The sequence below is a fragment of the Schizophyllum commune genome (genome assembly GCF_000143185.2).
Source record: "Schizophyllum commune H4-8 unplaced genomic scaffold SCHCOscaffold_8, whole genome shotgun sequence".
Lineage (NCBI taxonomy): Eukaryota > Fungi > Basidiomycota > Agaricomycetes > Agaricales > Schizophyllaceae > Schizophyllum > Schizophyllum commune.
Genome location: NW_026089545.1, coordinates 1,039,285 through 1,062,004, shown reverse-complemented (window position 1 = coordinate 1,062,004; position 22,720 = coordinate 1,039,285). Strand labels below are relative to the sequence as shown.

Here is a 22,720-nt window from a genome sequence, read left to right as displayed (position 1 = left end):
AGGTCTGGAGATTTTTTGGAAGGCAAGACTGCCCTTGGCCTGATGGATTTGGGAGCCTCATTAGAGTGCAACCAGTTTCGCGCACGGTGCACGCACCGTGCACAGTGTTTGCCGAGAAAGGCAGGTGCCGCGAACGCGACGCGGATTTTGTGACCGACGTGACTGCATGTTCAGCCATGGCCTGGAAGCCGTACAGACAGCTTTCTTGGAGAAACTCCGCACAAAAAATGCCCAATCGAATATGAAGTGCCTTCAGAAGGCCCTTATTATTTTTGGCGTGCTAAACGTCTTGTCAAAGGCCCGCATGCGGAGATTTCTTGCTGTGACATGTTGGGCAGGCAGTCACAAAATCCGCGTCGCGTTCGCGGCACCTGCCTTTCTCGGCGAACACTGTGCACGGTGCGCGCACCGTGCGCGAAACTGGTTGCACTCTTAGAGTGTGTGCAGTAATTTCTTTCGATCTTTGCAGAAGTTTGAGTAAATATACTTGCGCGACTTCGTATGGGCGATATAGTGTCCGGAAAATACCTGGATACCAAAACGGAAAGCTCGAGGCTGAGTTCGCTCGAAAATCGGAAGCTGAGTGTCAACCGCGCAAATTTGCGAAGGTCTGGAAGGGACTTAGTCGTGGGGAGCCCTCGCCGTGACCTGCATAGGGCCCATCGTCGCTGCACGTGGATGGCTCTATGTCGTTGCCGTTCCCTGTCTCCCGCCTCCCGCCTCACACGTGCCAACTGACAGTCTACGGCGACACCGCCTCGGCGCTTCGCTGCCTCACAAAGTGGCCCACACATAGATAGGACAGTGTATTAGATCTCGTTGAGCGCTTTGCCGCGACCTGAGCACCGCTACATAGGCCGTTGTCGTCGTCGTGAGTACCGATGAAGGGCGCATCAGAGGCACACGGCAAATCCCGATACTCGTCGAACGGAACACATGTATCGGCTCGGACCCACTCGACTAGGTAATGAGTCACAGATGGCACGTTTAACGACTAAGTCCCTTCCAAACCCTCGCAAATCCGCACGGTCGACACTCAGCTTCCGATTTTTGAGCGAACTTAGCCTCAAGCTTTCCATTTTGGTATCCAGTTATTTTCCGGACACTATATCGCCCATAACTTCGTACATTAGAGTGTATTCGCCCATTGAAAAATCAAGATTCAAAATCGGTACATACGAATTCAATTGAGCACCGAACATAGTTATACTACAAATTTGTTTTGGTATGTTACGAAAACCATCGGTGGCCTCTACACTCGCAAGCGCAGGCAGCCCTCCAACCACCTTGTCCTTACGCTGCTTTACGACGGCGGGCGGTGCTCAACGGTTGTCGGGGACTGTCTGCCAAGTCTCGCCTTGAGAAGTCAAAGCACGAGCGGTACAGGAAGGGTCGCGCTGGCCGGCTCGCCGCGAGCCACTGCTAAGATCTCGAATCTGGTCAGTCTTGCTACGAAAATGCTTTGAAGATTCGGAAACGATTTAGCATGCTCACAATGAGATTATTAACGGGCGAATACACTCTATTGTCGGGCGGTCGTCGTAAATCATTTGGGAGTCGAAATACATTTGAGCGTCGATGAGGTGCTAGCGCGCGCCCAGCTGTGCGACAACCTCTGCTCCAAGGCCCGCATCTTGGTAACATCTTTGGTTTTCCTGTAAACTCCTCAGTAAATCATTTGAGATGAGACGAGATAGGGACTAGACCCAGAATAAAATACTGAACAGACACACTCTATTCAGCTCAAATAGTGTACGGACTCCAATCAGTTTGACTACCACAATTAACAGGCATGGGACATCACAACCATACAGTAGTCTATCATTATGAGTAGTATGTCCACAATAACATGTTCGTCATATCTGTCCAGCACAAGCAAAGAGATAAGGTCTCAAATGACTCCTCGTCATCCCGCATCCTATTCCACCGGACCCATCACTCTTGTCTCTACATACACACTGCCCCAGCACACATCCTACCCATCCCACTTTACCCGCTTCGCATACTCCCGGATATTCGACACGAAGTTCTCCTGCACCTCGTGCCCGACGCCGGTCGCGACCTTGACGATGATCTCGTTGAGCGCGGTCGAGCCGAGGATATCGACGTGGTCGCTTGTGTTCGCGCCGCCGCGCGGGATGGTGGGCACGGGGAGGTGGGGGAGCTGAGGGGGCGGTGAGTAGGTGGTTCAGGTGAGCGAGCGGGAGGTTCAGGTGAGCGAGCGCAGTTTCTAGACCACGACTGTCGCAAGAGACCAGCCGGAGACCGCAAAGCCAACACCGAACGCACCTCGACAGTCGTAACATTGATCCCCGCCGGATTCCACCTCGGCCGCTTCCACCCCTCGACGCACATCGCGCCGAGGCTGAGCAAGCTCACGGTGCCGTCGCCCTCGCCCATCTTGACGCCGTTGCGGATGACCGGGCTCCCCTCCAAATCGGAGTACTCCGCGTCGATGTAGCTCGACATCCGCAGCGGCAGGTCTAGGGGCGTCCGCGGTGTCTGGCACTCCTCGTCCTCCGGGTCGACGCACCGCGGGGACGCGCTGTCCGCCGCGTTGTCGTCGTGCTCGTAGCTGCCGCGGGCGTACCTAGGGGAGGGGAGGTGGGTTAGCGAGTTGCCCAAAGACGGCGTTGGCGAGAAGAAAGGATTGGCGAGAAGAAAGGAGATGACGCATTACCCCCACTGGACAGCAGGAAGACAGCACGACGACGCTCGACGCGATGACTGGCCGGCATTCACACTCACCAATACGACCGCTCCGTCTCCTTCCCGTGCCCATACACGCAGTAGATTTTCATCGACGGGGCGCGCGGGAGCTGCACCTCGAGCGGGTTGCTCCACTTGCGGTGGTCCGCGTTGTTGCGAATCAGCTGCGCCTCGTCGCGCTCCATGGCTTGCGAGAAGTTGGTCTCCATCATTTTCTGCGTGGGGGAGGGGGTCAGCATGCGGGCGGTGAGAGGAGGCATCAGCATGGGGCATTGAGAGGAGAGGGTGGGGGCGGTGAAAGGATGCGAGCAGCAAGGGCGGTTGTTGAGAGGGATGAGTGGGCCGGCAGGAGGACGGCCAGAGTATGAGAGCTTGGATAAGCCACCCCACTCTTGTCAAGGCGGACTCACCTGGAACGTCGACGGCGTGTGCTGCAGGATCCACGTCCCCGCCTCCTCCGAGGTCATGTTGCGGATCTCCTCAGGCGACGTCGCGAGTTGGATGCCATCTTCGGCCGTCGTATTCTCCTGATCCTGATCTACTTGACGGAAGGCAAGCAGATGCCCGAAGCTGCTCGTCATTTCCGGCGTGTCGTCGGGTGCGCTGAGGCCGTCGCCCCACACTGCGTCGCCGCCCTGGGAGGGGCGTAAGCAAGCATTCAGCAAGGGTCGCCTCAGCCGTAGATGCCGTAGAAGGGCAAAGTCTGCGTTAGCCACGATCCCGAAGGGTCGTGCGTGCAATGCCAAGGACGCGAGGAGTCACCCACCTTCAACCACATACTCGCGCTCCCCGCCCAGCTGCGGAACAGCTGCTGCCGCTCCTTGCGCGAGAAGAAGCGCTCGAGGACTGACGACGACGAGAATGAAAGCCAAGAAAGACACGGAAGCAACGAAAGAGGGAGCGTTGAATTAGCGACAGGGAGCGTTGAATTAGCGGCAGGGAGCGTTAGATTAGCGGCAGGGAGCGTTGGATTAGCAGCAGGGAGCGTCGGATTAGCGAAGGACAGAAAGACGCGAAGACACACGCACCATACGCTCCGGCCGGGTTCATCTGCACCGTGTCCTTCATCTCGCCCGACAGCAAGGCGGCCATGGCTTTCGCCTGCGAATGCCTCGTCAGCGTCAATGCATGGCGAAGCGTCAAGGCATGGTGGAGCGTCATGGTATGGTAAAGCGTCAAGGTATGGTGGGGGTCTACTACTCTGGAGCGCATGCAACACGCGACGCAGCACGAGCGGAAGTACGCGAGGTCGCACTCACCACGCCCAAATGCGTCCCCGCGATGGAGATGTACGAGTCGATGTGGTTCTGTCATCGGCTGTCAGCCATCGTTGCGCAGTCAGCAGCGTCAGCCATCGTTGCGCAGCTAGCAGCGACGGCGACCTCACCTCAACCCAATCCGGCCCACCGCCACCATGCTCAGGGGATTCGACCCATTTCATGCTGTGGGGCGACACGTGAGCACGAACGACGGCTTCTCCGCGAGTGACGAGGGACGCTTACAAGTACTAGCATATAGTTGCCGGGGTGAGCCTATGTGTGTCTACGAGACATGCAAGAAGCATTACCAGGACAATCTACGCGGCGAGTCAACGGGTCAGCTTTTGGATCTCCATGGCCATCAAAAATATGCGCCACGCACATTCGCACCCATCGAGTGAGCCGCGAGAACCACCTTCTTCCCTTGGCGTTGTCTGAAAGGGAATATGTCAGCGCTTGCTTCTCCTTTCCCTCCTATTCCCCGCCACCAGGCCGGACCCGAAATATGACCCCCCATTCCTGCCTCAAACATTAGAAACACGCCCCACTCACTTCAACCCCTCCACCATCAACTTCAGCCGCGAAAAGTACCCGTCCCTCTCCTCCAGGTTGTAAAACGAGAGCCGCCAGTCGTACGCGGCCATGTAGAGGTTGTTCGTGTCGTAGTTCACGACGGCGAGGTTTTCGACGATTTTCGACCTGGGGCGTGGTGTTGGGTGAGTTGGGGTGGCCTTCTGATTTTGGTGGAGATGGATAGGGAGGAGGAGGGAAGGGGAGAGGGAAGCGAGGGGGTGGGATTAAGGGGCAAGACAAGGAAGGAAGGGGGAAAGCAAGAAAGCAAAGCCACTCACCACAACCAATACCCCTGTATAAAGCTGCTCGCCGCGTTGATCCCCTCTGCCGCGCGCACCTTCACGTCCGGCGGGTCGATGCCAGTGACGGGGTCAAGGAGCAGAGCGGACATCCAGCGCTCGCGGTTGAAGGTGACTTGCGAAATCATGGAGAACCCGCCCCAAACCTTTTCGCGGAAGAAGGGGCGGTACTCGGGCGCAGTGGACCAGGATTCGAGACCCTGGAAGAAGGGTATTGACGACGATGAGTTCCCTGTCCTTCCGCTACCTGCGTGCACTTACCGTCGAGATCACGCCTGGAATGAGAACAACCGGGTGCTGAGCATTCAACCCGCGCGCCTTCGCCTCCTCGCCGACCTTGAACTCGCGCCCGTCCGTGTTGAGCTTCCAGACCTCGGGGATGCTGTCGCGCAGGCGGGCGAACTCGAGCTGGACCGTCGTGAAGTTCAGCTCCGGGAGATCGGGCAGGACGCCGTACTCGTCGAGGAGGACCTGGAGGGAGGCCTGCATCTCCTCGATGTGGGTCTCGGTGACGAACATGGAGGCGATGCCGATGCCGACGAGGCTGAGCGGGGGTCGCGGTTGGTGCAGGTGCGAGGGAAAGTGGGCTGGGGACGTACATGCCGAAGGGGAACCATACGCGCTTCGTCTGGTACCAGGGACGAGGGCCGTGCTGCGTGCATGTTAGCCTCGAGTGCCTTCCGTTACAAGCTCTCAAGCATGCTACTGACCTTCTCCTTGTGATGGTGCTTCAGCGAGCGCACCTCGTGCTTGAGCTTCTTCAATTTCGGATCGTCTGTATCTTCGGAGGGCGAGGGATCTGAGATATCTGGCGAGAGGTTGGGATCTGGCACGTCCAAATGCGTAGGAGCTGAGGATGGTGTAGCAGGATCGTGGACCGCGGACGATGTCGCGTCTTGGTCCTCTTGCGCCTTCGAGCGCCCTGCGCGCTTCTTGAGCGTCATGTATCGGGGTGACGTGGATTTGGGTGACGCGAGGGGGAGAAGTAGGGGGACGCGCACACGTCGACGATGGTGGTACGAGACAAGGAGGAGGAGCGCAGGATGCGAGCGCCTGTGGGTCTAATAACACGAGCAATCGGACCGAGAGCGCGACCGTTCTGACGCGATCGTGCAGTGACGTGAGTCCCATCGCGCACGCGTGACAGGCGCGTTGATCTTCCTCTCGTCCCCGGCGCCGTCTACCCGACCGTCCTCCTCCCCTCCGCCTGTCCATACACCCCCCTGCGATACCCGACACCCGTCCCCCTCCACGCCCGCGTCACCTCTCTCGCGTCACCTCACCCATCATGCTCCGCGCCGACGAAGAAGTCCTCCAATACCTCTCCGCCTTCTCCCTCCTCATCGTCCAGAAAGCCACCTCCAGCCCCGCCCCCCACAGTGCCGACCAGTTCATCCTCGACGGCCTCGAACTCGCGCGCCTCTCCGACACCTACCGCCCCCGCCTCGACGCGCGCGAGGACCGCCCGCGCGCGCTCTATCGCACCTCCCTCCGCCTGCTCCGCGAGATCGAGAAGGCCGCAATACGCATAATGCTGCGCGCGATGGGCGCGCCGGTTGACGCGATCTTCGCGCTGGAGACCATGGAGGAGGGCCGGCAACTGGATGCGCGCGACCTGATGGCGCTGGCGGCACTCCTGAGGGACCCAGTCGGGGAGCTGGAATTCAGGGGCTTGCGCTGGACGGATAATCGTAGCCGGCGGACGCGGGACCCTTTGGATTTGGACGCGTACGACTTCGACGAGCCGCCGGACATGTACGACGAGTCGATGCTTGTGGGTGTGCTGGCGCTCGAGTATACGAAGGTCGTGAACCAGAGGCAGCTGGATCTGGAGGAGGAAGAGGACGACAACGACAATGAAGAAAGCGACGAGGATGAGGACATGTCTAGCGACGAGGAAGATGAAGATATGTCCGCCTCAGATTCAGAGGATGGCGAGATGTCCGAATGAGTGTTCTGCAGCCACCTCACACCTATGATACCCTACTACTGGTCCTATACTTCCTACTATCGCACCGACACCTACTCTGAACCGACATACATACCACCTACATTGTGACCTACTTTACTCTAATACTCTTCCCACCACTATGCTTACACTAGCTCATACCGTTCGTTTGCTCGCTTGCTTATGCATGATGAGTGCGGCGTTTTGATCGTATGCATTGCTCGTACCCTATGCTACATACAGTGGGCACATCGTACAATACGCAGATAGATGCGAGAGAGCGAAGCAGAACATTGACGGGCGAGAAGGGAACGGCGAAGGAGGGAGGGATGGGAAGGGGAGCGGTGATGATGAGGAGAGCAGTGAGGGCGCGAAGGGGTGGAGGGTAAGGTAGAGAAAGGGAAGGTACAAACAGAGGGGTGATCTACGGAGGGGAAAGGTGGGGATCCAGGGGGAGAATACGCATGAAGGAGAGGACACGCATCGAAAGTGCCCACTACCACGAACCTGTTCAAAAAATTAGCATACATGTCGAGAAACAAAACACAGGCAACGAGAGATCAGGAGTGTCAAGTTCTGGAGCACGCCCTCATGACGAGGTATACTCCCTGAAGAAATTCACAAGAAGTGCATCATGGAAGGAGGTAGAAGAAAGAAAAAATGGATGCTCACCTCCAGCACCTACCCGATCGCGGGGAAGGAAGCCTAGCGCGAGCCTGTACAGCCAGTGGCGGAATGAAGTCAACGATCAAAAGATCGTGAGGGGGAGGTAAAAATTGGAGAGTGCCGGTCGCGAGTGAGCCCCATTGAGTTGAAGGCGCGCGAGCGCCGAACACTAGGTCGACGAACGCGCGCCAACAATCGCATAACTATGTCTATGAGCAACAGATGCCTCCCCCTCCGCGCCCACGCCCGAGCACGCGCGTGCTCGTATCTTCGCTCGCGCGCACCGTCGCCGAGCATAGGCGCGTCAGGGGGGCGGGCAGAGTGGCTGGCGGGAGCATCATCGAGGACGCACTGATCGCCAGCCGCCCCCACCGCGACCACCGTGCCTAAGGGCAGTCGCTTTCCGCGTGCGCGGTGGGTGCACGCTCTGCCTTGTCTCCGGGGACTTTCCCCACAGCGGAGGGGGGAGGGCACAACGCCCTACAATAGGGCGGGCCTCCTGTATGTGAGCTGCGACAGCGATTCTGCGACCGGCAGAGTAAGTTGGGAGCAAGCCCACAAATTTTTGGGTTTTGTGCTGAGGGGATCCGGAAGGTGCCGGTCGGTGGAGCCGGTCCGTCCCTCCACGTGGAGGATGTGACATTGGGGCGGCGCCGTGACGCGTGGCCTGGGCGGTCCCGGTCCCCAGCCTTATCACCCACCGCCATGACATCGACCGCGGCGTCGCCGGAGTCGCAGAAGAGGCAGCAGCGCAAGCCGCCGCTCTCCTCCTTCCCCACCGTCAAGATCTTCACTCCCCCCGCAGGTGCGTCCCGTGCTGAGTAACGTGCGCCGGCAGGCTCTGACGCACCCTCCCCCAACCCCCTCCAGGCCTCCATTCGCGCAAGATCGACGAGTGGTGCCTCACGCTCTGCACCCAGAGCACGTTCAACCGGCACCAGGGCCGCCTGCCCGAGTGCCACTCGGTGTGCCTCCGCCGCGTGTTCCCCCTCGAAGTGCGCCGCCTGATGGCGCTGCACCAGTCGCGCAACCCGGGCGCGGGCGCGGGGGCCCTGCCGCCGCTGCCGCCCGAGGGCCAGCCGGAGCGCGTGCCGTGGCAGCTCGGCGGGAAGCGCGGGAAGGTGGAGAGCGACGCGATGGACGCGGACTACGACGAGGACGACCCGCCGACGGGCATCCCGGGCCGCGTGCTCGAGCCGCCGCGGACGTGGAAGGAGGGGTGGTACCTGTGGTCGATGGGCAGCCTGTCTGCGTTCTGGAACCACACGCACCAGATGGCGACGACGCTGGAGAACGTCGACCAGAACGGGAAGGTGAAGCGGCCCCCACGCCGTCAGCCCGCTCGCCTGGTCGAGATCGACCATGAGTTTGATAATCACACGTACGTGGGTTGGCTGGGTATCTGTGCTGATACTGATTGCAGCTATAGGGAGGAGAATCTTCTGATCCCCATTCCTCCCGATACTCCTCCGATTATCGAGCCCGTCAAGAAGTTCCTCAAGCCCAGTGGTCTCGTCCTTAACCTCTTCTACGACAGCGTCGTCGAGGGGCACCAGCGCGAGTTCTTCGGCCGCGTCTGGGAGAAGGCCCAGACGGACGAGCCCTGGAAACTCGCGTACAACTCCGTCAAACGCTTCTACGAAAGGTGGAAGCAGAACGCGCGCTCGGGTGACGACGATGAGGAGGAGAAGAGGAGATAGTCGACAGTGTTTCACGACAATTTGCCTACGGCATCCGGTTGGCATCCTCCTACCTACGCATCTTCGGTCGTCGCTTTCTACTCACCTTTCTACCCACCTACTCTCAGCCGTAGTCAGTCTTTCCCGATAGACTTCGCTGTCGCTATAACCCCTTCATCTCTCATTTCTAACGCACATAATCAACATGCTTGTAGCCTTTATGACGCCGCTCATTGAATGTAATGCTAGTAATTTAGACGGACGGTGCTCTAATGGACGCGGGTCACTCAGCTACTGAGCGCGTTATCGTAGAGTTCTTCGTCGTTGCGCGTCGGGAGGGCAGCTGCTCGCAGATGAAAGGTCGCACCAGGATATCTGATTAAGAATTATGCCGCGTAGCCGCTCTGACATACTGGCCCGCCATACACGTTAATACATAAAAAGCCCCAGTCCTTGTGGCATCGACATAACATGGTGCCACAAATCAACTTACCCGTGCACCTCACGATTGATTTCAAGCAGTTCGGCCTTCATGGTGAGCAAACGCCAAATCCGCGATTCAGAAGCTTCATTTCATTGTACAACACAGTGGAAGATGAGAAATGCTATGTACGTGAAGGTGCGGAAAAGTGCACGATCTTTTGCGGACCCAAGGTCACGACGAACTAGGAACAGCGGTAGTACACGACTCGCTGAGCGAGTCGAACCGTGGAAAGGAAGATGAAGCAGTGCGGAAATGATGTGTTGTAGATTGTTAGTAGGACGAACGAGAACCGAGCCAAGGCAATGATAAAAAGAAAAAAGAAGAAAACGCTGCTGTCGATGAGCAGGGCATGGCGCGACATCCTGGACTCCCGAGTGAAGGGTTATCGCATTGGAGAGGTGTCGCTGACGAGCCCTCCCGCCGAGGTCGAGGTGGTCGTTGGTCATGTCAATGAGGCGTCGCTCGGTCGCGCGACTCTCATGCCAATGACCAGCAGCCGCTTGTCAATGGGCTAATTTTTAGTGAGGCGTGCAGCGTGAGCACGCCCGTTCTTGGACTTGCATTTGCGCAGCCTAACACCAGACCTCCGACCACTGGCCGTCGCCCAGCAGATCTCGCTGCCACGAAGAGGAATCGAAGTAGGAGCTGAACTCGCTGACCTCCATGAAGCGGTCAACCTTGGCGTCGAATTCCTCATCGCGGGGATCCGTGACGAGCATGAGGATGTCGTCGATGGTGACGTCCTCGTCGTCCGTGCTATCGCCCACGGGGGCCGGAGTGTTGGACGAGGTGAGACCGGGGTTGGGAGAGGACGCGCCGCTCAACATGGGCATTGTGTAGCAAGGGCCTTTGCTCGCCTTCGGGCCAGAGCGGAAGCCAGTTGCGAAGTCATCGGCGCTGCAGTTCCCGTCCCAGCCGAAGTATTCGTCGCGGGCCCAAAGGATCTCACTGTTAGCGTTTCCCGCGTCGTCGACTTCGGCCAACAGATCGATTAGCCAGAAGTCAGTCGAGCCAACCTGAAGTCAAGTTAGATGAATGCGACTTTGCACTCGTAGATGCACTTACCCTGCTAAACGGCTGCTCGTCGTCGTCCTCGATGATCAACTGATTCCCAAATCCTTCACCAGAGCGAATGCGTATGCAGTCGATCTTGCCCCGCTGAAATATGTGTCAGTGCATTGCACTGTAGATCGCGAACCGCGCGGGTATACCTTCAGCTTCTCCAGAGCACGTTGCTTCCGCAGAGCACGCAGTTTTTCCTGGACTTTCTGGCCGAAGGAAGGCTTCTGTGCGATGCGGGGTCGGGTAGGGCGAGCTGGAGTTTCCGTGTCTTTTGGAGCATGATACGAGCGAGGCTTTTGTAGCTGATGAGAGAAAAAGTCAGCTGAGTGTCGATCGTCGACGTCCGCGCCACAAACGCACCTGAGATGGCGATGGGGCCCTCGCGTACTCAGGAAGACCATCCTCGATATTACCCTCGTTGACTGACTCGGATTGCCGCGTCGCCACATTTTTTGCGCGATCATCATAAATGTTGAAGTGGTCGACAGTCCGCCCTTCGTCAATATTGTGCACCCCGGTCATCAGCTCGAGTGCGGGGACCTGAGGCATGCTTTGTCAGCGAGAACTCAGCAGAAGGTGTGCGTGGTAATGCACACCTCGTGGGCAGGCGGGGCGATCTCGAAGCTGGACCGGCGGAGTGGTGAGCCATGAGCATCGCTGCTTGCGACTGAGGAACGCCCTGCATTGCGTCCATTATCATCAGTGGCTGCTGTACAGAGCGTGCTATCAAGCGCACCAGATAGATATCCACGGTCAAACTCGAACGCGGACGTCGTCGTATCAAACAGCACGTCGATGGACAAGGCGACGCCGGGGGCTGAATCGCTGCTGTCCATACCCACCAACGCGCTTTGCGCACCATCCTCGCTGTCCAAGAGCGTCGGAGGTCCACCAGCTCCGGTTTCCTCAGTTCCTTCGAGAACAACTTGAGCCCGCCACTCGATGACCCTCTTGTCCAGCTCCTCCATCTCCTCAGGGTATATCGAGTCCCCATAAATGGTGGAGCCTTCGCTGGCGTAGCTGAACTTCGAGGCGGTGTCGGGAGACATTGTTAAGGGCTTTGTTAGGTGTTGTATGCGTGCAAGAGTGAGACTAGGTGGAGGGGACAAGTGGCAAGTGGCGAGAAGGTCCAAGTGCCAGGCACGTGCGATTTGTGGCAAGGGTAGTGTCACAGTTGGGAGTGACACGTGTCACACTCTATTGTTCGACGATTAAGTCGATTTGCCAGTTGCTGGCAGACTTCGAGGACCTGAATTCGCCGAGGAATATCGAGGAGAGCTACCAGAGGACAGAAGAAGGCTTATTCCGCGCCGTCTTTTTCCACTCAGCCTCATAGACGAACTGCATTGAATGTCAGCGAAACGATACTTGCAAGAGACGTTATCAAAATATTATCGCACCCTATCCAGGCGGCTCACCGCGAAGTCACCGGAAAGGCATCCACCGTATTGCCACGTGTGAGTGGTCAACGGGACTTTTGTCCAGCGTTAGCTACGGAGACAAAGGGACGAGCTCACTACGATGCATTAGTATGCGCACCCACACTCACTGTGCACATCGAGCTGTATACGACCCAAAGTTATTGTATGGGCCAAGGGTGGGCGTCCATCTTGTATACGCTTGACAGGTAAACAGACAAGAGCTGGGCAGCACCTGCTGCTCAATGGTAGGGGAGACGGTGGCGCAAGGGCAAGGTTATCATGTCATTGGGAGAGGTGTAAGCGCCTAACCATTGTTTTCAAGTATGGGTTCTTGGGATATAGTATCGACGTTACTGTACAGCAGCCTGTAGAACGACGTCAAATAAGCGGTAAGCGTCTGTGTAGTGATATGAACATACCTCTCCTCCTCTATTCCTTTCCCTCGCCAGTCTGCACCCCAGGCAGATCCTTCTAATCCCTCGCCCATGACCGAGGTTGCCTGGGAAGATCATGAAGTCAGGCGTATGCGCTGTACGCCGACATCCTCTTCGTCGTATCCTTTGAAGGACCCCTATAGTGACTCCGGTGCTCGCGCTCTCTTCCATGACTCTCGCATTCTTACTCGCATTCCCTGCATTACCAAGTGGTTCAGGCCATCCGAGGTATGCCAGCTTCCCTTCGGGAAAGAGTACGATCGCAGTATGCGTCCCCGGGCCCAGCGACGTTTCGAGATGCACAATCATCTCCCCCGAAAGAACAAACAAATCCTTTGAAGGATACTCATAGCGAGGATGAGCAATGGAATCATGACTGAGCTTCAAAGAGGGTGTCGCCCGTGGCTGGCATGGCAGGAAGTTGGAACTTGGCAGGATGTACGGGCGTAGCGGAAACCGGGCCGGTGTGCGCCACAGCCGGTGATGGAATTCACGCCTTTACACCTTCCTGTTCAGGGAGAATGGCCTTGCTTACGCTTTTGACTAGTCTACATGGAGTGAAGGCGTCGAAGGAATATGGAATGGATATGGTACAAGTGCAGAGTGTATACAGATGCTATGGAATGCTGAAGGTAAAGCACATGAAAGCGAGACGTAGTGAACATGGACCAGGATCCGTCGGTGCAAGAATCGTAGCGATGCGTGAATATAGCGAGACGAGCAAACTCAATAGAGAATCTGGAGTAACTCAATGAAGATTCTGCAGCTTCATCCACTCCTTATCGTTGGCGTTGAAGTCGATGCCCTTCTGCCTCCACCAGGCGCGCGCCTTCTCGCCTCCACCGATAGCGTCCTCGAGCGCTTCCTCGATATCGCACATCCGATACTGAATGGGCAGCCCGGACTTATCCCACCACTCGAGAACCTCTGGGCGATTGTACCGCGTCGCGCCCCACAGCACCTCTTGATCGTAGGCAAGCTGGAGCCCGCTCTGCAGCCACCACTCCAAAACCTCGACGCGACCGTGACAGGAGGCGTGGTGCAGCGCGTGCTTGTCGTACTTGAACTCGATCTGCGACGTTGCCCACCACTCGAGCACCTCGACGTGCCCCGCGGTGCTCGCCATGTCCATCACACGCCCAACCTTAAGCGGAATGCCCTGTGCCTTGCTGCGCTCCTTCCACCACTCGAGCACAGCGATCTGGTTTTTCGCGCTCGCGTACTCGAGCGCGGCCTCCGTGTACTCGACGGGGTGGCCATACACGTCGAACCACCAGTCGAGGGAGGCGACCTGCCCGTTGCGCGACGCCCCGTCGATCGCCTCGGCGACCGCATCCACTGACGGGGGCGGGATCATGTCCGAGTGCTGCTCGAAGCCATGCTTCCACCAGTTCAGCACCGACGTGCGCCCGTGGCGCGAGGCCTTGATAGGTATAACGTTCCCCGCAAAGAGCGTGGTGAAGAGGCGGCGATGCTGCGTGAGGAGGTACTCGAGCACGTTTACGTAGCCGAAGCGCACGGCGGCGATGGCGCCGAGTTTCGTGGGCGGGTTCTGGGCGGGGTCCATGGCGTGTATGAGCTGCACGTTGCCACTGAGAACGGCCTCGTCCATGCACGGGGCGCGGGTCCAGTCAGAGGGGCGGGGGAGTAGGGAGGGAATGCCGAGGGCGCGGGCGAGCTCCCAGTCGCCGACGCGGTCGATGATGTCGACCAGGATCTCCACGGGGAGATCTGGTGTGGTGCGGGGCTTGAACGGGGAGGGATCGATCGAGGGGGATGCTGGGAGTGTCTGGGTTGAGTTGAGGAAGTGGTAGGTGTGGGAGTCATGGTTGGCGAGGCGCGATGCAAGTTCGTCGTCTGTGCCCGCCGTGTGCAGGTTGCGGACCTTGAGGAAGAGGACGAGCTCGTCGCGTGACAGCTTCTTGTACGCATTGCGAATTACAGTCAGTGGATTAACGCTCGTCTGCTGAGGGGTCAGTAGAAGCGGGCAGCGTTGGGCTCAGCACGCACGGCCATGGATTGCGGGAAGTCGCAGACGATGACGGTCACAGACAAGGTAAACTCTGTAAATCGCGGCCAATGCCATGAGCCGAGTTGTAGAATCCCCACGCCCGGCGCACATGGCGCTTACCTTGTTCCGTTCGGCAAACCCTCGGCGCTTGTGCTTCCTTTGAACGGAATCCCGCTGCAAACTTCGATGTGCGCCTGGACTAGGTCGAAGGGAATGGGGTGTTGTTGGAAGGAATCGAAGCCAGGTCAAAAGATGGTTTATGACAAGTGCATGAGCAGACGGCGATGACACGTGGGGGTGGCACGTGGGTCTTACCCACAATCACCCACACCCAAAGACGCGGGGCAGAATTTGTTGAACTGAACAGATTGTGAACCTCAAAGCCTAACAAGAGCGTATCAGAGGCAACATCGTTCATCCCTTCACTGACCTGCACATACACAGGGGCTGAGACAATAGCCCTCAATCTCGGTTCTGCCGGCCAGCGGTGGCGCTGACGGGGTCGAGTCCATAGCCACATAACAATAGCATGTCATTAAAGGGAGATTTGAGCGCAGTAGACCTGCGGGTACAAAGGACGGAGGTGCGGATGTGATGGATGAAAGTAGGGTGTCCAGGGCCCTCCAAAAGAGATGCCCACCTCGACTAAGCATTGTGGCAGTTGGCAGCTTGCTTAAGGTGCTTGCCAGCTATCACGCAGTGAGCGCAGCAGAATCCTACCACAGAGAGTGCGTGTGCCACGGGGAGTACATGAATGTCGCGAGTTGCCGCACTGTGGCAGTCAGGTGGAATTGGCTCATTGTAAGAAGCGTACTGCCGGACCTTCAGCATTCAAATTGCCTACCAGCATACCTCTTCAAGGTCTCCTGGTAGCGCTCGTTTAGAGTCGCGACTTTTGCGTCGCGCAACTCTTGTCTTGCCCCAAGAGGTGGGGTATTCATATGCGCGCTGCCAGTGGAAACAGCAAAGTACCGAGGGTCTGAAGTGCCAAGGTCGAGAGACCACGTAAGGCGCAAGTCATCAAAAAAGTACTGAGCAATGAGAATATATCCTGACTTAAGGTATTGCGAGAGCGAAGAAGGAGAGGCTGGAGAGCGCGTTAACGCGGCGGGGTTATGGCCGGCTCGCGTGATCGTAAGAACTTCGGAGCATGCCGAGGTGAACGCCGGCTGTTCCCGTACTTCCTGCCAGGCTGACGCAGGTTCACCGCCCTCCAGCAGCGACGTCCCGTCGAGGAAGAACCTCAGCTCCATCCGCCTCAGTCTTTTCTCGTCTATCCAACAGCTAGCGAGCTCTTCCGCGGCCCAGCTACTTTTCCCGTCTGACCTCGCTGAAGTCCGTACGACACGCCCTTCCCTTCCTGGTCGCATACGAGCTCCCTGGACGATCTCGCAACCCCTCAAGTGCTGCTTCTCCGCGGGGACGTGGGCAAGAGCGTTGGCTAGTAGATTGTCCAGCGATGGAGCTCAAAAAGCGTGTTCGACGCGTGCATCTTGGCCAAGACAGTCGACAGCGCAAACGGGAAGATTGGGGATGGATATGGACTCATCTGCCTAAGGCGCCTTCGCTGCCTTATCGCCGCACGACAGCGAGAGGGGCAGACTGGATGGCAGGGGCTGGAGAGCACTGGGAGGCACGGGCGCGCGGGTGTGTAACCATGTTTCCATCGCGAGTCCATAAACTCAATATGCGTCTTCAGTATCTTCGTAGACCATCTTGCAAGAGCAAAAGCTGTATTCGTATCACTACCATGCCAATATTAATGCGCATTTCCCGTCAAGCCTCCGATCGACACCAGTGGCGTAAATCGGGTAGCAGAAGGACTGCGCAGGGTAGGCGACGGAGCAGATCTCGAGCTGCAGGGACAAGGCGAAGTAGGCGCGGTCGCTACTATGCTCTTGGGTAGGTCCGCATTCGCGTGGCCGAGATATTGCTGATGAATATCGAAGACCAGATCAGGCGTGCTGTTCGCTCCAGGGATTCTAGAAATGTTGTCGCCAGCCCCAGCGACGAGACGTCCCATCCGCACTGGCTTTGACTGGGCTCAGGTATATTTTGCAGACATGACCAGACGGTTTGACAACACCATATTCGGTCGGCACGCGCTTAGAGACCAGCAAGACCACGAGAAATTGGTGCACATCATTGCGCCAGCATTGACTTGCCTCAAGAGGACAGCTCCGTTGTCCGTCTCCCGGTATTAGTGTGAAGCTCCCTGGGACTGAGGAGCATAAGGTACGCGGTCGGACGCCCGAAATCTTGAAATGCGCTAACCGCTCGCAGTACGATGCGCTGATTGCACGGTAGACGGCAGGAGGAATCACAGACGCAAGTCGAAGAACCCTTGGGCTTGATTGTTCGGGCGGAGCGACGCAAGTGTATGTTCGTGGATGTCACAGAGGTTTATCCGCAAAGCCCACCTGCCTCGAGCAAGATTTGTGGCCCGTGTGCCGAGGCCCCAGGCGAGTATCGAGAGCCGCCGTGCATTCGAGTATGGCGCGGTATCCATTTCCAGAGTGGATTCGACACAGCAGATGCTTGCAAGGTCGAGCTTTGAGAGTTGCCACTCATTGACGAAACGGGATCTGACTTTGCACGCAGGTATGCTCCCCCGGACCGCCATTAGCCGTTACACCCCTCAAGAGAGAGATGCGCACCCCAATCGAGTACTCTTGACGCCGCAAATACGTCGAATCCGCCGGAAGGCCATGGTCGAATGCAAGGAGTCGGTGCGCAGGCCAAGCGTGACGTGACCACCTCACGTGATGGACGCCACTCCAGACCAAGGCCACCCATGCTCTGACCTTCGCCACTCCCCACTTGTCGACTGCCACTGACAATCGCCTTCTGTCTCTCAGACAAAGCTCACACAAACGCCTTCTTATCAAGATGTCTTCGTACAACAAGATCAACAAGAACACCGTGCACAATGCCGGCCACCCGCAAGCCACTCATGCGCCCGACCATGCGCGGCGACTCATGGTCGTCGGAGGCAAAGCCGGCCCTCAGACTATGTGGGACTTGCTCGCTCTGCGCCGTGGCGCGTTTCTGCGCGCCGTGGACGCGCAGGACGCGCAGGGGCCGGGAACGATCCGCGACCAAGGTGGATTGCGCCCGACGTCGGCCACATCGACTAACTCGTCCGTCACCCTCTTCGGTGACGAGAGCGTCGAGTGGATTATGAAGGAGGTCTACGGGTCAGGTGCGTTTTCTAGCAATGCATCTTACAAGTTACAACACATTCTGACGATCTTCCAAGGGTATCTCAAGCAACCCAAGCAGAGGCGCCCCACTGCAAAGACCCTTCGCATCGCCGACAACCACCGCTTCCGCTACTCCAAACACACCAAAGCCCCGAAGGCCTCCGATGTACGCTCGTATTCCTACCATTCCCTGCGCTGAGCCTGCTTGCTGACGCGCTCGCTATGCTACAGGTTCCCCCGCTCGAGGAGATGATCAGGGCCCACGTGACCGACAAGAACGTGACCGCCTCGAGGCAGGCGGCCATGCAGCCTGAGCTCGTGGCCGACAACGCAGTGAAGGACTTCGCGTTCCTCGCGAGCAAGGCGCGCCAGGGACGTGGTCAGCAGTCTGGCGAGGAAAATGAAGGGCTATCGTCGATGCAGGTGCGTTCGTGGCGCATGGGGTCCGGGCGTGGATGCTGACGATGACCGATAGCTGGTCCTTCGCGGCCTTCAGAAAGGCCCTGTTAAACAAGATCAGTTGAAAGCTAGGTCCCAGCGTTGCTTGGGGGTGCCTCCCTCCCAGAGTGTGCGTGCTAAGATGCCGATGGGCATCACGAAGGAGCGCGCTCTTGTTCCATTTCAGGTGCGTTCTCTTCGTGGCCAATGCAATAAAACTCTAATGCACATGCAGTTTCCTCCTCACTGTAATTACACCAACGAGCCTGCCAACGCCGTCGGGTCTGTGGAGCAGGCTGCATCGGATGCCTCGCCGTCGTCGCTCGAGGTATGTCTCAGTTCTGCATACATTGTTACACGACGTGCTTACGTGCTTCTAGCTGCCCGCCTCCTACTACGAGTATGAGGCCGATGAGGCGTACAAGACGCGCGTGAACAAGGGTGCTAACATGCGTGCGCCATCGCCGTCTGAGGTAAGCGTCAAACCTGTGAAGCATGCGCTACAATTTACTGACATATCTTGCAGCTCCCCGCCCCCACTGACTACGTCGCGGAGGACGCACGTCGCGCAATCGAGGCTATGATGCCGCCGAGGTCCTATGACCTCCCCCGTTGCCCTCGGGCTCGCCAGCGGTTCGTGCTTTACTCGACGCTCCAGGCGCTGCCCGGCTCGCCCGAGTAGACGAAGGTCGCACAACATGAAGCAAGAATCCGGGCAGGCGTGCTCAAGCTCGACGCTTCTGCGCGCCTCGCCCGCACATTGTCACGGTCGTGTGCTGGTCATCGACAATGGAGTCGCGAGCGACTATGCATTGTTCCCACAACCACCATCAACCCCGCCATCCGCCATAACCTCCGTCATCGCCATCCGACGACACCTGGGTCTTAAAGCCTGCTACGCAGCACCCCATTGAAGGCTGAACGTCCGGCCCTGCTTCCCCGACAGCAGCGTTACGACTTTTCCTTCGACGTCGTTTGGTTCGTGCCTTGCAGGACACTTTTCATGCAACGTTCTCCCCTTCCCCCCTTCCCCCCTTGCGTATACCTTACGCAGTGTACTACGAATGGCCCTCCGGGCCAATCCTTCTCAGCCTACCTTTTTTCTCTATCTCCTGACCATGCCTTTTTGCCTGGTCTCTTCTTTTCTACCTTCGGACGGTATCGTTCGCTTCGTTGCGTACTTACGTTCGCTACAACGCATACGCACCGCCGACTCCTTGGTTCCGGATATCCTTCGCGCTGCAGTATCGGATATATTTCCTCGGACGCTTACGCCTTCCCCCCTCCATATTTCTTCTGCCTCACTTGTCTCTTCTCAAGTACGTTGAATGGAAGATTTGGCACGCAAGTGTCGTCCAAAATATCATGCAGCGTTGGGACTTTACAATTCTGTGTGAGTTGAATCTGGGGGGAGGCACGTAAAGTCGCTACATCGATGCAGTACGACTGTACGACTGCCATCTGCGCTTGGATCTGAAGCCTGATAGTGGCGGGCCGGCAAATACCTGATGTGGACCCACAACTCTCACGCACAGCCAACGTCAAGTAGTTTGGTGGATATTGTACGATTCAATTGCTGCCATATACGGCTTCTAGGGTAGACAACGAGATATAAGGGGAGGCCGAGATAGATAGATAGATAAATGTATGTACGAAGCAGTGACCAGATGCTGCACGGCAGAGCCGAACAGTTGCTGCATGGCACAGAGCCAGCGCGAAAGGCCACGAAACCAGCGGGACCATGCCCGAAGCTTTGTACAGGAAGAAGAAAAACAGTAAGGCCAGATCTATCTACATATGCACGGCAAAAGAGGGAACGTACGCGGTACGTCGGGAATGGACAGTATTTTCTAGTCGAAGTTCCAGGACATCTGGAAGACGCCCTTGTCGAGGGACTCGAAGTTTTGGAAGAAGCTGGGCGAGAGGTCTTTGGGCAAAGTTAGAACAAAGGGGGTATGCGCAACAAAATACTTGCCGACGCTGCCCTCGGCGCAAGAGGGGCATTCGTCGACGACAGTCGCCGTGCCAGTGGCAGTGGAGCCGTCGTCCTTCGTGGCAGTCATGGTGATGGTCTGCGCATGTCTATCAGTGAACTTCGCCAGAAGACGAGCGATGAGTAACCCACCTTGCCGCAGTGCTCGCCGCCAGCGTACGTAGCGGAGTCGAGCGCAACGACCCAGTCGGAGTCTTGCGAGTACCAACCGCATGCGCCTTCACCGACCTCGAAGTACGTGGCCTGCGCGAAGGGGAGGAGGAAGTCAGCAACGTGAGGTGATGTGACACGCGCCGGGGTGGAGCTTACCTGGCCGGAGTGGTCGCCGCGCTTCGCCATCTCCGAGCCCGTCGCGGGGACTGGGCTGCCGAGGGCGGGGGCAACAAGGGTGGCGAGGAGCGCCGAGAGTGCAAAGATGGCCGTGCGCGACATGGTGCTTGCGATGAGTAGAGTCGGTGGATTGAGTGAGTGTTTGCGTGGGGCGTATCAATATACAAGAGCGATACGCGAACAGTGAAAGACTGTATATGAGATGAAAGGCCGGTGTCGGGCAAGGGCGAGCACAAATGGGCGCGGCGGGGAAGGGAGGTGCAAAAAAGCAGACTGCGCTCCGTCCCGCAGAACAAGGGCTTTTATACACGAGCGCGTTGACCGTGAATTGAAAAATGGAGTCCGTCGTCCGCGGCTATTCTGGGAACCGCCGGAGAGGGTGTCGCGCTGCGCGCGTCTGTAGGGCGACGTAATGGGGTCAGTATAGGCATCAGTCGTGCATATGTCATTGTGCTGCCCATAATCGGGCTCGAGCAGGCTCGAGGACGGGCCAAGGACAACGCTAAACCCGGCCGGCGAGTTTACATACCACGGGCCGCTGCTTCTTCGCCGTGCAGCAGCTCGCCCAAACGCCTGCAGGCCGGTCGAAGCTGACCGCCAGTAACAAGATGTGCGATTGGCGCAGTCGCAGCTCCGGCCCTCGAAAATTCGAACTTCCGCGATCGGGGTGATTATATCACGGTCACGCCCCGTGTCATGACGAGCAGCGTATTCAAACCGCATTCGGATATTCGTGCCCACCGCCTGGACGAGGAGCGCGTTGACAGTCCTACTGCATCGGGAGCGCGTCATGCGTAGCATCCCCCTCGAAATGCAACGCGGAAAGGTGGATAAAGAGGGCTCTCTGCGGAATATTCGGACTCTGGCCCGATGCTTTTGAGGGATATGATTCATTTTATAATGAGTAAAGCGCACATGAGTCCCCCATCCTTAAGTCCCCCGTCCAGCACAGTACGATTTCCGTCCCGAGGTGACAGCATAATGACGAAGACCACTGATCAGTAAGTGGGTAAAGACGCCTCCCTCCCCTTGCGCTATGTCAAGATGACCCCGTTTACTCGCTCTCCGCAATGAGGGCAACGATCATGCTGCAAGCGGTGTCAATTACCGGGGTCAAGCTGCGGGGACGCAGTCACGTACCGGTAAAGATAGTAGAAGAAGGAGAGGAGGTAGAAGCCGAGCTTGAAAAAGCTCTCCTTCTTGTGTCCCGGCAACGTGCGGAAGATCTCCGTAGCGTCGTACATGTGGTTTTTGTTGCGTATCCTGAAGCGTGGATAAGCGCCCGTGTCTTCGGAATACTAGCGATATCACGCACTTGTTCGCATTGTACGCTACTAGAGGCGCATTAAGCAGGAACGCGGTCCACTGGCCAGACAGGAGGAATAACGTCGAGAGGAATGCATGTGCTAGATTCTCGGGCAATACAAACTGGGGGAGCGGCTCCGTAAGCGGCACGAGCGTCAAGTTGAACTTCGGACACATACCTGGTTGAGCTTGTTGCAGAGGTCTATTGGGTTGATGTAGTCACACTCGAGGTCGGAGAACATGATGATCTGGGGGCGGTGTGAGCGCAAGGCCAGGGATGGCCGGGCGTGGGTTGCGACGTACGAAGAAGACCATGCAGAACAGCAGGCCCGCGGCCATCAGGACCGCGAACAAAAAAAGCCAGCCTGAGGGGAAGCCAAGGAAGTAGACGCGCGTGTTTGCAGATAGCGAGCGGAAGAGGCGACCATGGCGTTTTGGACGGCGAGTTCGGGCGGTAGCAAAGAGATGAGGGTAAGGCTGTATGAGCGACTTTTTCTATAAGGTACAGATGCAACACGCACCAGCGCCGCCCATCGTAAGATCGTCAGTTGAGGTTGAGGTAGATCGTACAGACGCGTAAAGTCGTGTTCTGAGCGTGGAAAAAGACTGCTTTCTGCGTCAGCGCTCCTTCTTTCAACTCGTAGAGAGCTTTGCGCACGCTCTTGGGCGCCTGAGAGCGGGGATCGGCGGAGGGGAAGGAGAGGAGCCACGGTGCGTGCTGACGTTCCTTGACGTTCCTGCGCAAAAGTAACGCACACGTGGAGCATGTCACGTCACACTTCGATTACGAGCAGCGGCGCACGCCAGTCGCGCTGCAAGTCAGTCCGACTTGGGCTTTCACGGGCGTCGAGCCTCGCGGGTGCAGGACACAGCTCGAGGCAGTCGCAGGTAAGCCACGCTTCTGGC

General features: G+C 57.6%; 11 protein-coding genes across 11 annotated transcripts; 5 read left to right on the top strand and 6 right to left on the bottom strand.

Moving 5' to 3' along the window:
* Positions 1–1,737: 1,737 nt before the first annotated feature.
* SCHCODRAFT_02631503 (LACT-domain-containing protein) lies at positions 1,738–5,885 on the bottom strand. The gene is made up of 14 exons (XM_003030562.2): positions 5,551–5,885; positions 5,440–5,492; positions 5,102–5,384; positions 4,820–5,040; positions 4,521–4,667; positions 4,347–4,402; positions 4,097–4,182; positions 3,969–4,016; positions 3,738–3,810; positions 3,476–3,555; positions 3,120–3,344; positions 2,749–2,924; positions 2,290–2,590; positions 1,738–2,164 (listed from the first exon to the last, which is right to left on the bottom strand). Exons 1-14 carry the CDS (start codon positions 5,782–5,784, stop codon positions 1,976–1,978), a joined length of 2,172 nt encoding a protein of 723 aa, XP_003030608.1. The 5' UTR covers positions 5,785–5,885; the 3' UTR covers positions 1,738–1,975.
* Positions 5,886–5,986: 101 nt separating this feature from the next.
* On the top strand, positions 5,987–6,966 carry SCHCODRAFT_02631499 (uncharacterized protein). The gene has a single exon (XM_003030127.3). The coding sequence runs from the start codon at positions 6,129–6,131 to the stop codon at positions 6,789–6,791; it is 663 nt and encodes a 220-aa protein (XP_003030173.1). The 5' UTR covers positions 5,987–6,128; the 3' UTR covers positions 6,792–6,966.
* Positions 6,967–8,139: 1,173 nt separating this feature from the next.
* SCHCODRAFT_02631490 (uncharacterized protein) lies at positions 8,140–9,598 on the top strand. The gene is made up of 3 exons (XM_003030128.2): positions 8,140–8,259; positions 8,325–8,835; positions 8,884–9,598. Exons 1-3 carry the CDS (start codon positions 8,160–8,162, stop codon positions 9,152–9,154), a joined length of 882 nt encoding a protein of 293 aa, XP_003030174.2. The 5' UTR covers positions 8,140–8,159; the 3' UTR covers positions 9,155–9,598.
* Positions 9,599–9,723: 125 nt separating this feature from the next.
* Positions 9,724–11,807, bottom strand: SCHCODRAFT_02546790 (uncharacterized protein). The gene is made up of 6 exons (XM_003030563.2): positions 11,416–11,807; positions 11,276–11,358; positions 11,040–11,219; positions 10,829–10,981; positions 10,683–10,775; positions 9,724–10,633 (listed from the first exon to the last, which is right to left on the bottom strand). Exons 1-6 carry the CDS (start codon positions 11,726–11,728, stop codon positions 10,190–10,192), a joined length of 1,266 nt encoding a protein of 421 aa, XP_003030609.1. The 5' UTR covers positions 11,729–11,807; the 3' UTR covers positions 9,724–10,189.
* A 552-nt stretch (positions 11,808–12,359) lies between these two features.
* Positions 12,360–12,961, top strand: SCHCODRAFT_02631487 (uncharacterized protein). The gene is made up of 2 exons (XM_050345661.1): positions 12,360–12,465; positions 12,520–12,961. Exons 1-2 carry the CDS (start codon positions 12,424–12,426, stop codon positions 12,871–12,873), a joined length of 396 nt encoding a protein of 131 aa, XP_050199209.1. The 5' UTR covers positions 12,360–12,423; the 3' UTR covers positions 12,874–12,961.
* Positions 12,962–12,994: 33 nt separating this feature from the next.
* SCHCODRAFT_02631483 (uncharacterized protein) lies at positions 12,995–14,789 on the bottom strand. Its single transcript, XM_003030564.2, has 3 exons — positions 14,666–14,789; positions 14,545–14,597; positions 12,995–14,497 (listed from the first exon to the last, which is right to left on the bottom strand). Exons 2-3 carry the CDS (start codon positions 14,548–14,550, stop codon positions 13,283–13,285), a joined length of 1,221 nt encoding a protein of 406 aa, XP_003030610.1. The 5' UTR covers positions 14,551–14,597; positions 14,666–14,789; the 3' UTR covers positions 12,995–13,282.
* Positions 14,790–15,731: 942 nt separating this feature from the next.
* On the top strand, positions 15,732–16,740 carry SCHCODRAFT_02341823 (uncharacterized protein). Its single transcript, XM_050342432.1, has 3 exons — positions 15,732–16,447; positions 16,495–16,593; positions 16,656–16,740. Exons 1-2 carry the CDS (start codon positions 16,005–16,007, stop codon positions 16,529–16,531), a joined length of 480 nt encoding a protein of 159 aa, XP_050199208.1. The 5' UTR covers positions 15,732–16,004; the 3' UTR covers positions 16,532–16,593; positions 16,656–16,740.
* On the top strand, positions 16,609–18,868 carry SCHCODRAFT_02669476 (uncharacterized protein; the record flags this gene model as incomplete). The annotated part of the gene is made up of 10 exons (XM_003030129.1): positions 16,609–16,730; positions 16,853–16,923; positions 17,147–17,274; positions 17,327–17,747; positions 17,805–17,914; positions 17,980–18,171; positions 18,224–18,373; positions 18,422–18,514; positions 18,567–18,659; positions 18,713–18,868. 10 exons carry the CDS (start codon positions 16,609–16,611, stop codon positions 18,866–18,868), a joined length of 1,536 nt encoding a protein of 511 aa, XP_003030175.1.
* Positions 18,869–20,036: 1,168 nt separating this feature from the next.
* Positions 20,037–20,611, bottom strand: SCHCODRAFT_0236063 (Non-catalytic module family EXPN protein; the record flags this gene model as incomplete). The annotated part of the gene is made up of 3 exons (XM_003030565.1): positions 20,037–20,258; positions 20,312–20,422; positions 20,489–20,611. The coding sequence occupies 3 exons, from the start codon at positions 20,609–20,611 to the stop codon at positions 20,037–20,039; spliced, it is 456 nt and encodes a 151-aa protein (XP_003030611.1).
* On the bottom strand, positions 20,441–21,513 carry SCHCODRAFT_02341780 (uncharacterized protein). The gene has a single exon (XM_050342431.1). The coding sequence runs from the start codon at positions 21,401–21,403 to the stop codon at positions 20,666–20,668; it is 738 nt and encodes a 245-aa protein (XP_050199207.1). The 5' UTR covers positions 21,404–21,513; the 3' UTR covers positions 20,441–20,665.
* Positions 21,383–22,523, bottom strand: SCHCODRAFT_02631473 (cornichon). Its single transcript, XM_003030566.2, has 7 exons — positions 22,473–22,523; positions 22,336–22,420; positions 22,118–22,179; positions 21,994–22,062; positions 21,825–21,937; positions 21,650–21,772; positions 21,383–21,597 (listed from the first exon to the last, which is right to left on the bottom strand). Exons 2-7 carry the CDS (start codon positions 22,346–22,348, stop codon positions 21,564–21,566), a joined length of 414 nt encoding a protein of 137 aa, XP_003030612.1. The 5' UTR covers positions 22,349–22,420; positions 22,473–22,523; the 3' UTR covers positions 21,383–21,563.
* Between the last annotated feature and the right edge of the window lie 197 nt (positions 22,524–22,720).

What these genes read in the sequence shown, in the direction of transcription:
- SCHCODRAFT_02631503 (XM_003030562.2), bottom strand. Translation starts at nt 5,784, where the DNA reads ATGACGCTCAAGAAGCGCGCAGGGCGCTCGAAGGCGCAAGAGGACCAA. An exon ending in CTCGATGGGTGCGAATGTGC is followed by an intron (nt 4,183 to 4,346) that starts GTGGCGCATATT and finishes CTCGCGGAGAAG; the next exon opens with CCGTCGTTCGTGCTCACGTG. An exon ending in GTGGGCCGGATTGGGTTGAG is followed by an intron (nt 4,017 to 4,096) that starts GTGAGGTCGCCG and finishes AGCCGATGACAG; the next exon opens with AACCACATCGACTCGTACAT.
- SCHCODRAFT_02631499 (XM_003030127.3), top strand. Translation starts at nt 6,129, where the DNA reads ATGCTCCGCGCCGACGAAGAAGTCCTCCAATACCTCTCCGCCTTCTCC.
- SCHCODRAFT_02631490 (XM_003030128.2), top strand. Translation starts at nt 8,160, where the DNA reads ATGACATCGACCGCGGCGTCGCCGGAGTCGCAGAAGAGGCAGCAGCGC. An exon ending in GATCTTCACTCCCCCCGCAG is followed by an intron (nt 8,260 to 8,324) that starts GTGCGTCCCGTG and finishes AACCCCCTCCAG; the next exon opens with GCCTCCATTCGCGCAAGATC. An exon ending in CATGAGTTTGATAATCACAC is followed by an intron (nt 8,836 to 8,883) that starts GTACGTGGGTTG and finishes TTGCAGCTATAG; the next exon opens with GGAGGAGAATCTTCTGATCC.
- SCHCODRAFT_02546790 (XM_003030563.2), bottom strand. Translation starts at nt 11,728, where the DNA reads ATGTCTCCCGACACCGCCTCGAAGTTCAGCTACGCCAGCGAAGGCTCC. An exon ending in TCGCCCCGCCTGCCCACGAG is followed by an intron (nt 11,220 to 11,275) that starts GTGTGCATTACC and finishes AGCATGCCTCAG; the next exon opens with GTCCCCGCACTCGAGCTGAT. An exon ending in GTGCTCTGGAGAAGCTGAAG is followed by an intron (nt 10,776 to 10,828) that starts GTATACCCGCGC and finishes CACATATTTCAG; the next exon opens with CGGGGCAAGATCGACTGCAT.
- SCHCODRAFT_02631487 (XM_050345661.1), top strand. Translation starts at nt 12,424, where the DNA reads ATGGGTTCTTGGGATATAGTATCGACGTTACTGTACAGCAGC. An exon ending in CGACGTTACTGTACAGCAGC is followed by an intron (nt 12,466 to 12,519) that starts CTGTAGAACGAC and finishes ATATGAACATAC; the next exon opens with CTCTCCTCCTCTATTCCTTT.
- SCHCODRAFT_02341823 (XM_050342432.1), top strand. Translation starts at nt 16,005, where the DNA reads ATGGAGCTCAAAAAGCGTGTTCGACGCGTGCATCTTGGCCAAGACAGT. An exon ending in GGTCGCTACTATGCTCTTGG is followed by an intron (nt 16,448 to 16,494) that starts GTAGGTCCGCAT and finishes TGAATATCGAAG; the next exon opens with ACCAGATCAGGCGTGCTGTT.
- SCHCODRAFT_02341780 (XM_050342431.1), bottom strand. Translation starts at nt 21,403, where the DNA reads ATGAATCATATCCCTCAAAAGCATCGGGCCAGAGTCCGAATATTCCGC.
- SCHCODRAFT_02631473 (XM_003030566.2), bottom strand. An exon ending in TCTGCAACAAGCTCAACCAG is followed by an intron (nt 21,938 to 21,993) that starts GTATGTGTCCGA and finishes CCGCTCCCCCAG; the next exon opens with TTTGTATTGCCCGAGAATCT. An exon ending in TTCTTCTACTATCTTTACCG is followed by an intron (nt 21,598 to 21,649) that starts GTACGTGACTGC and finishes CACCGCTTGCAG; the next exon opens with CATGATCGTTGCCCTCATTG.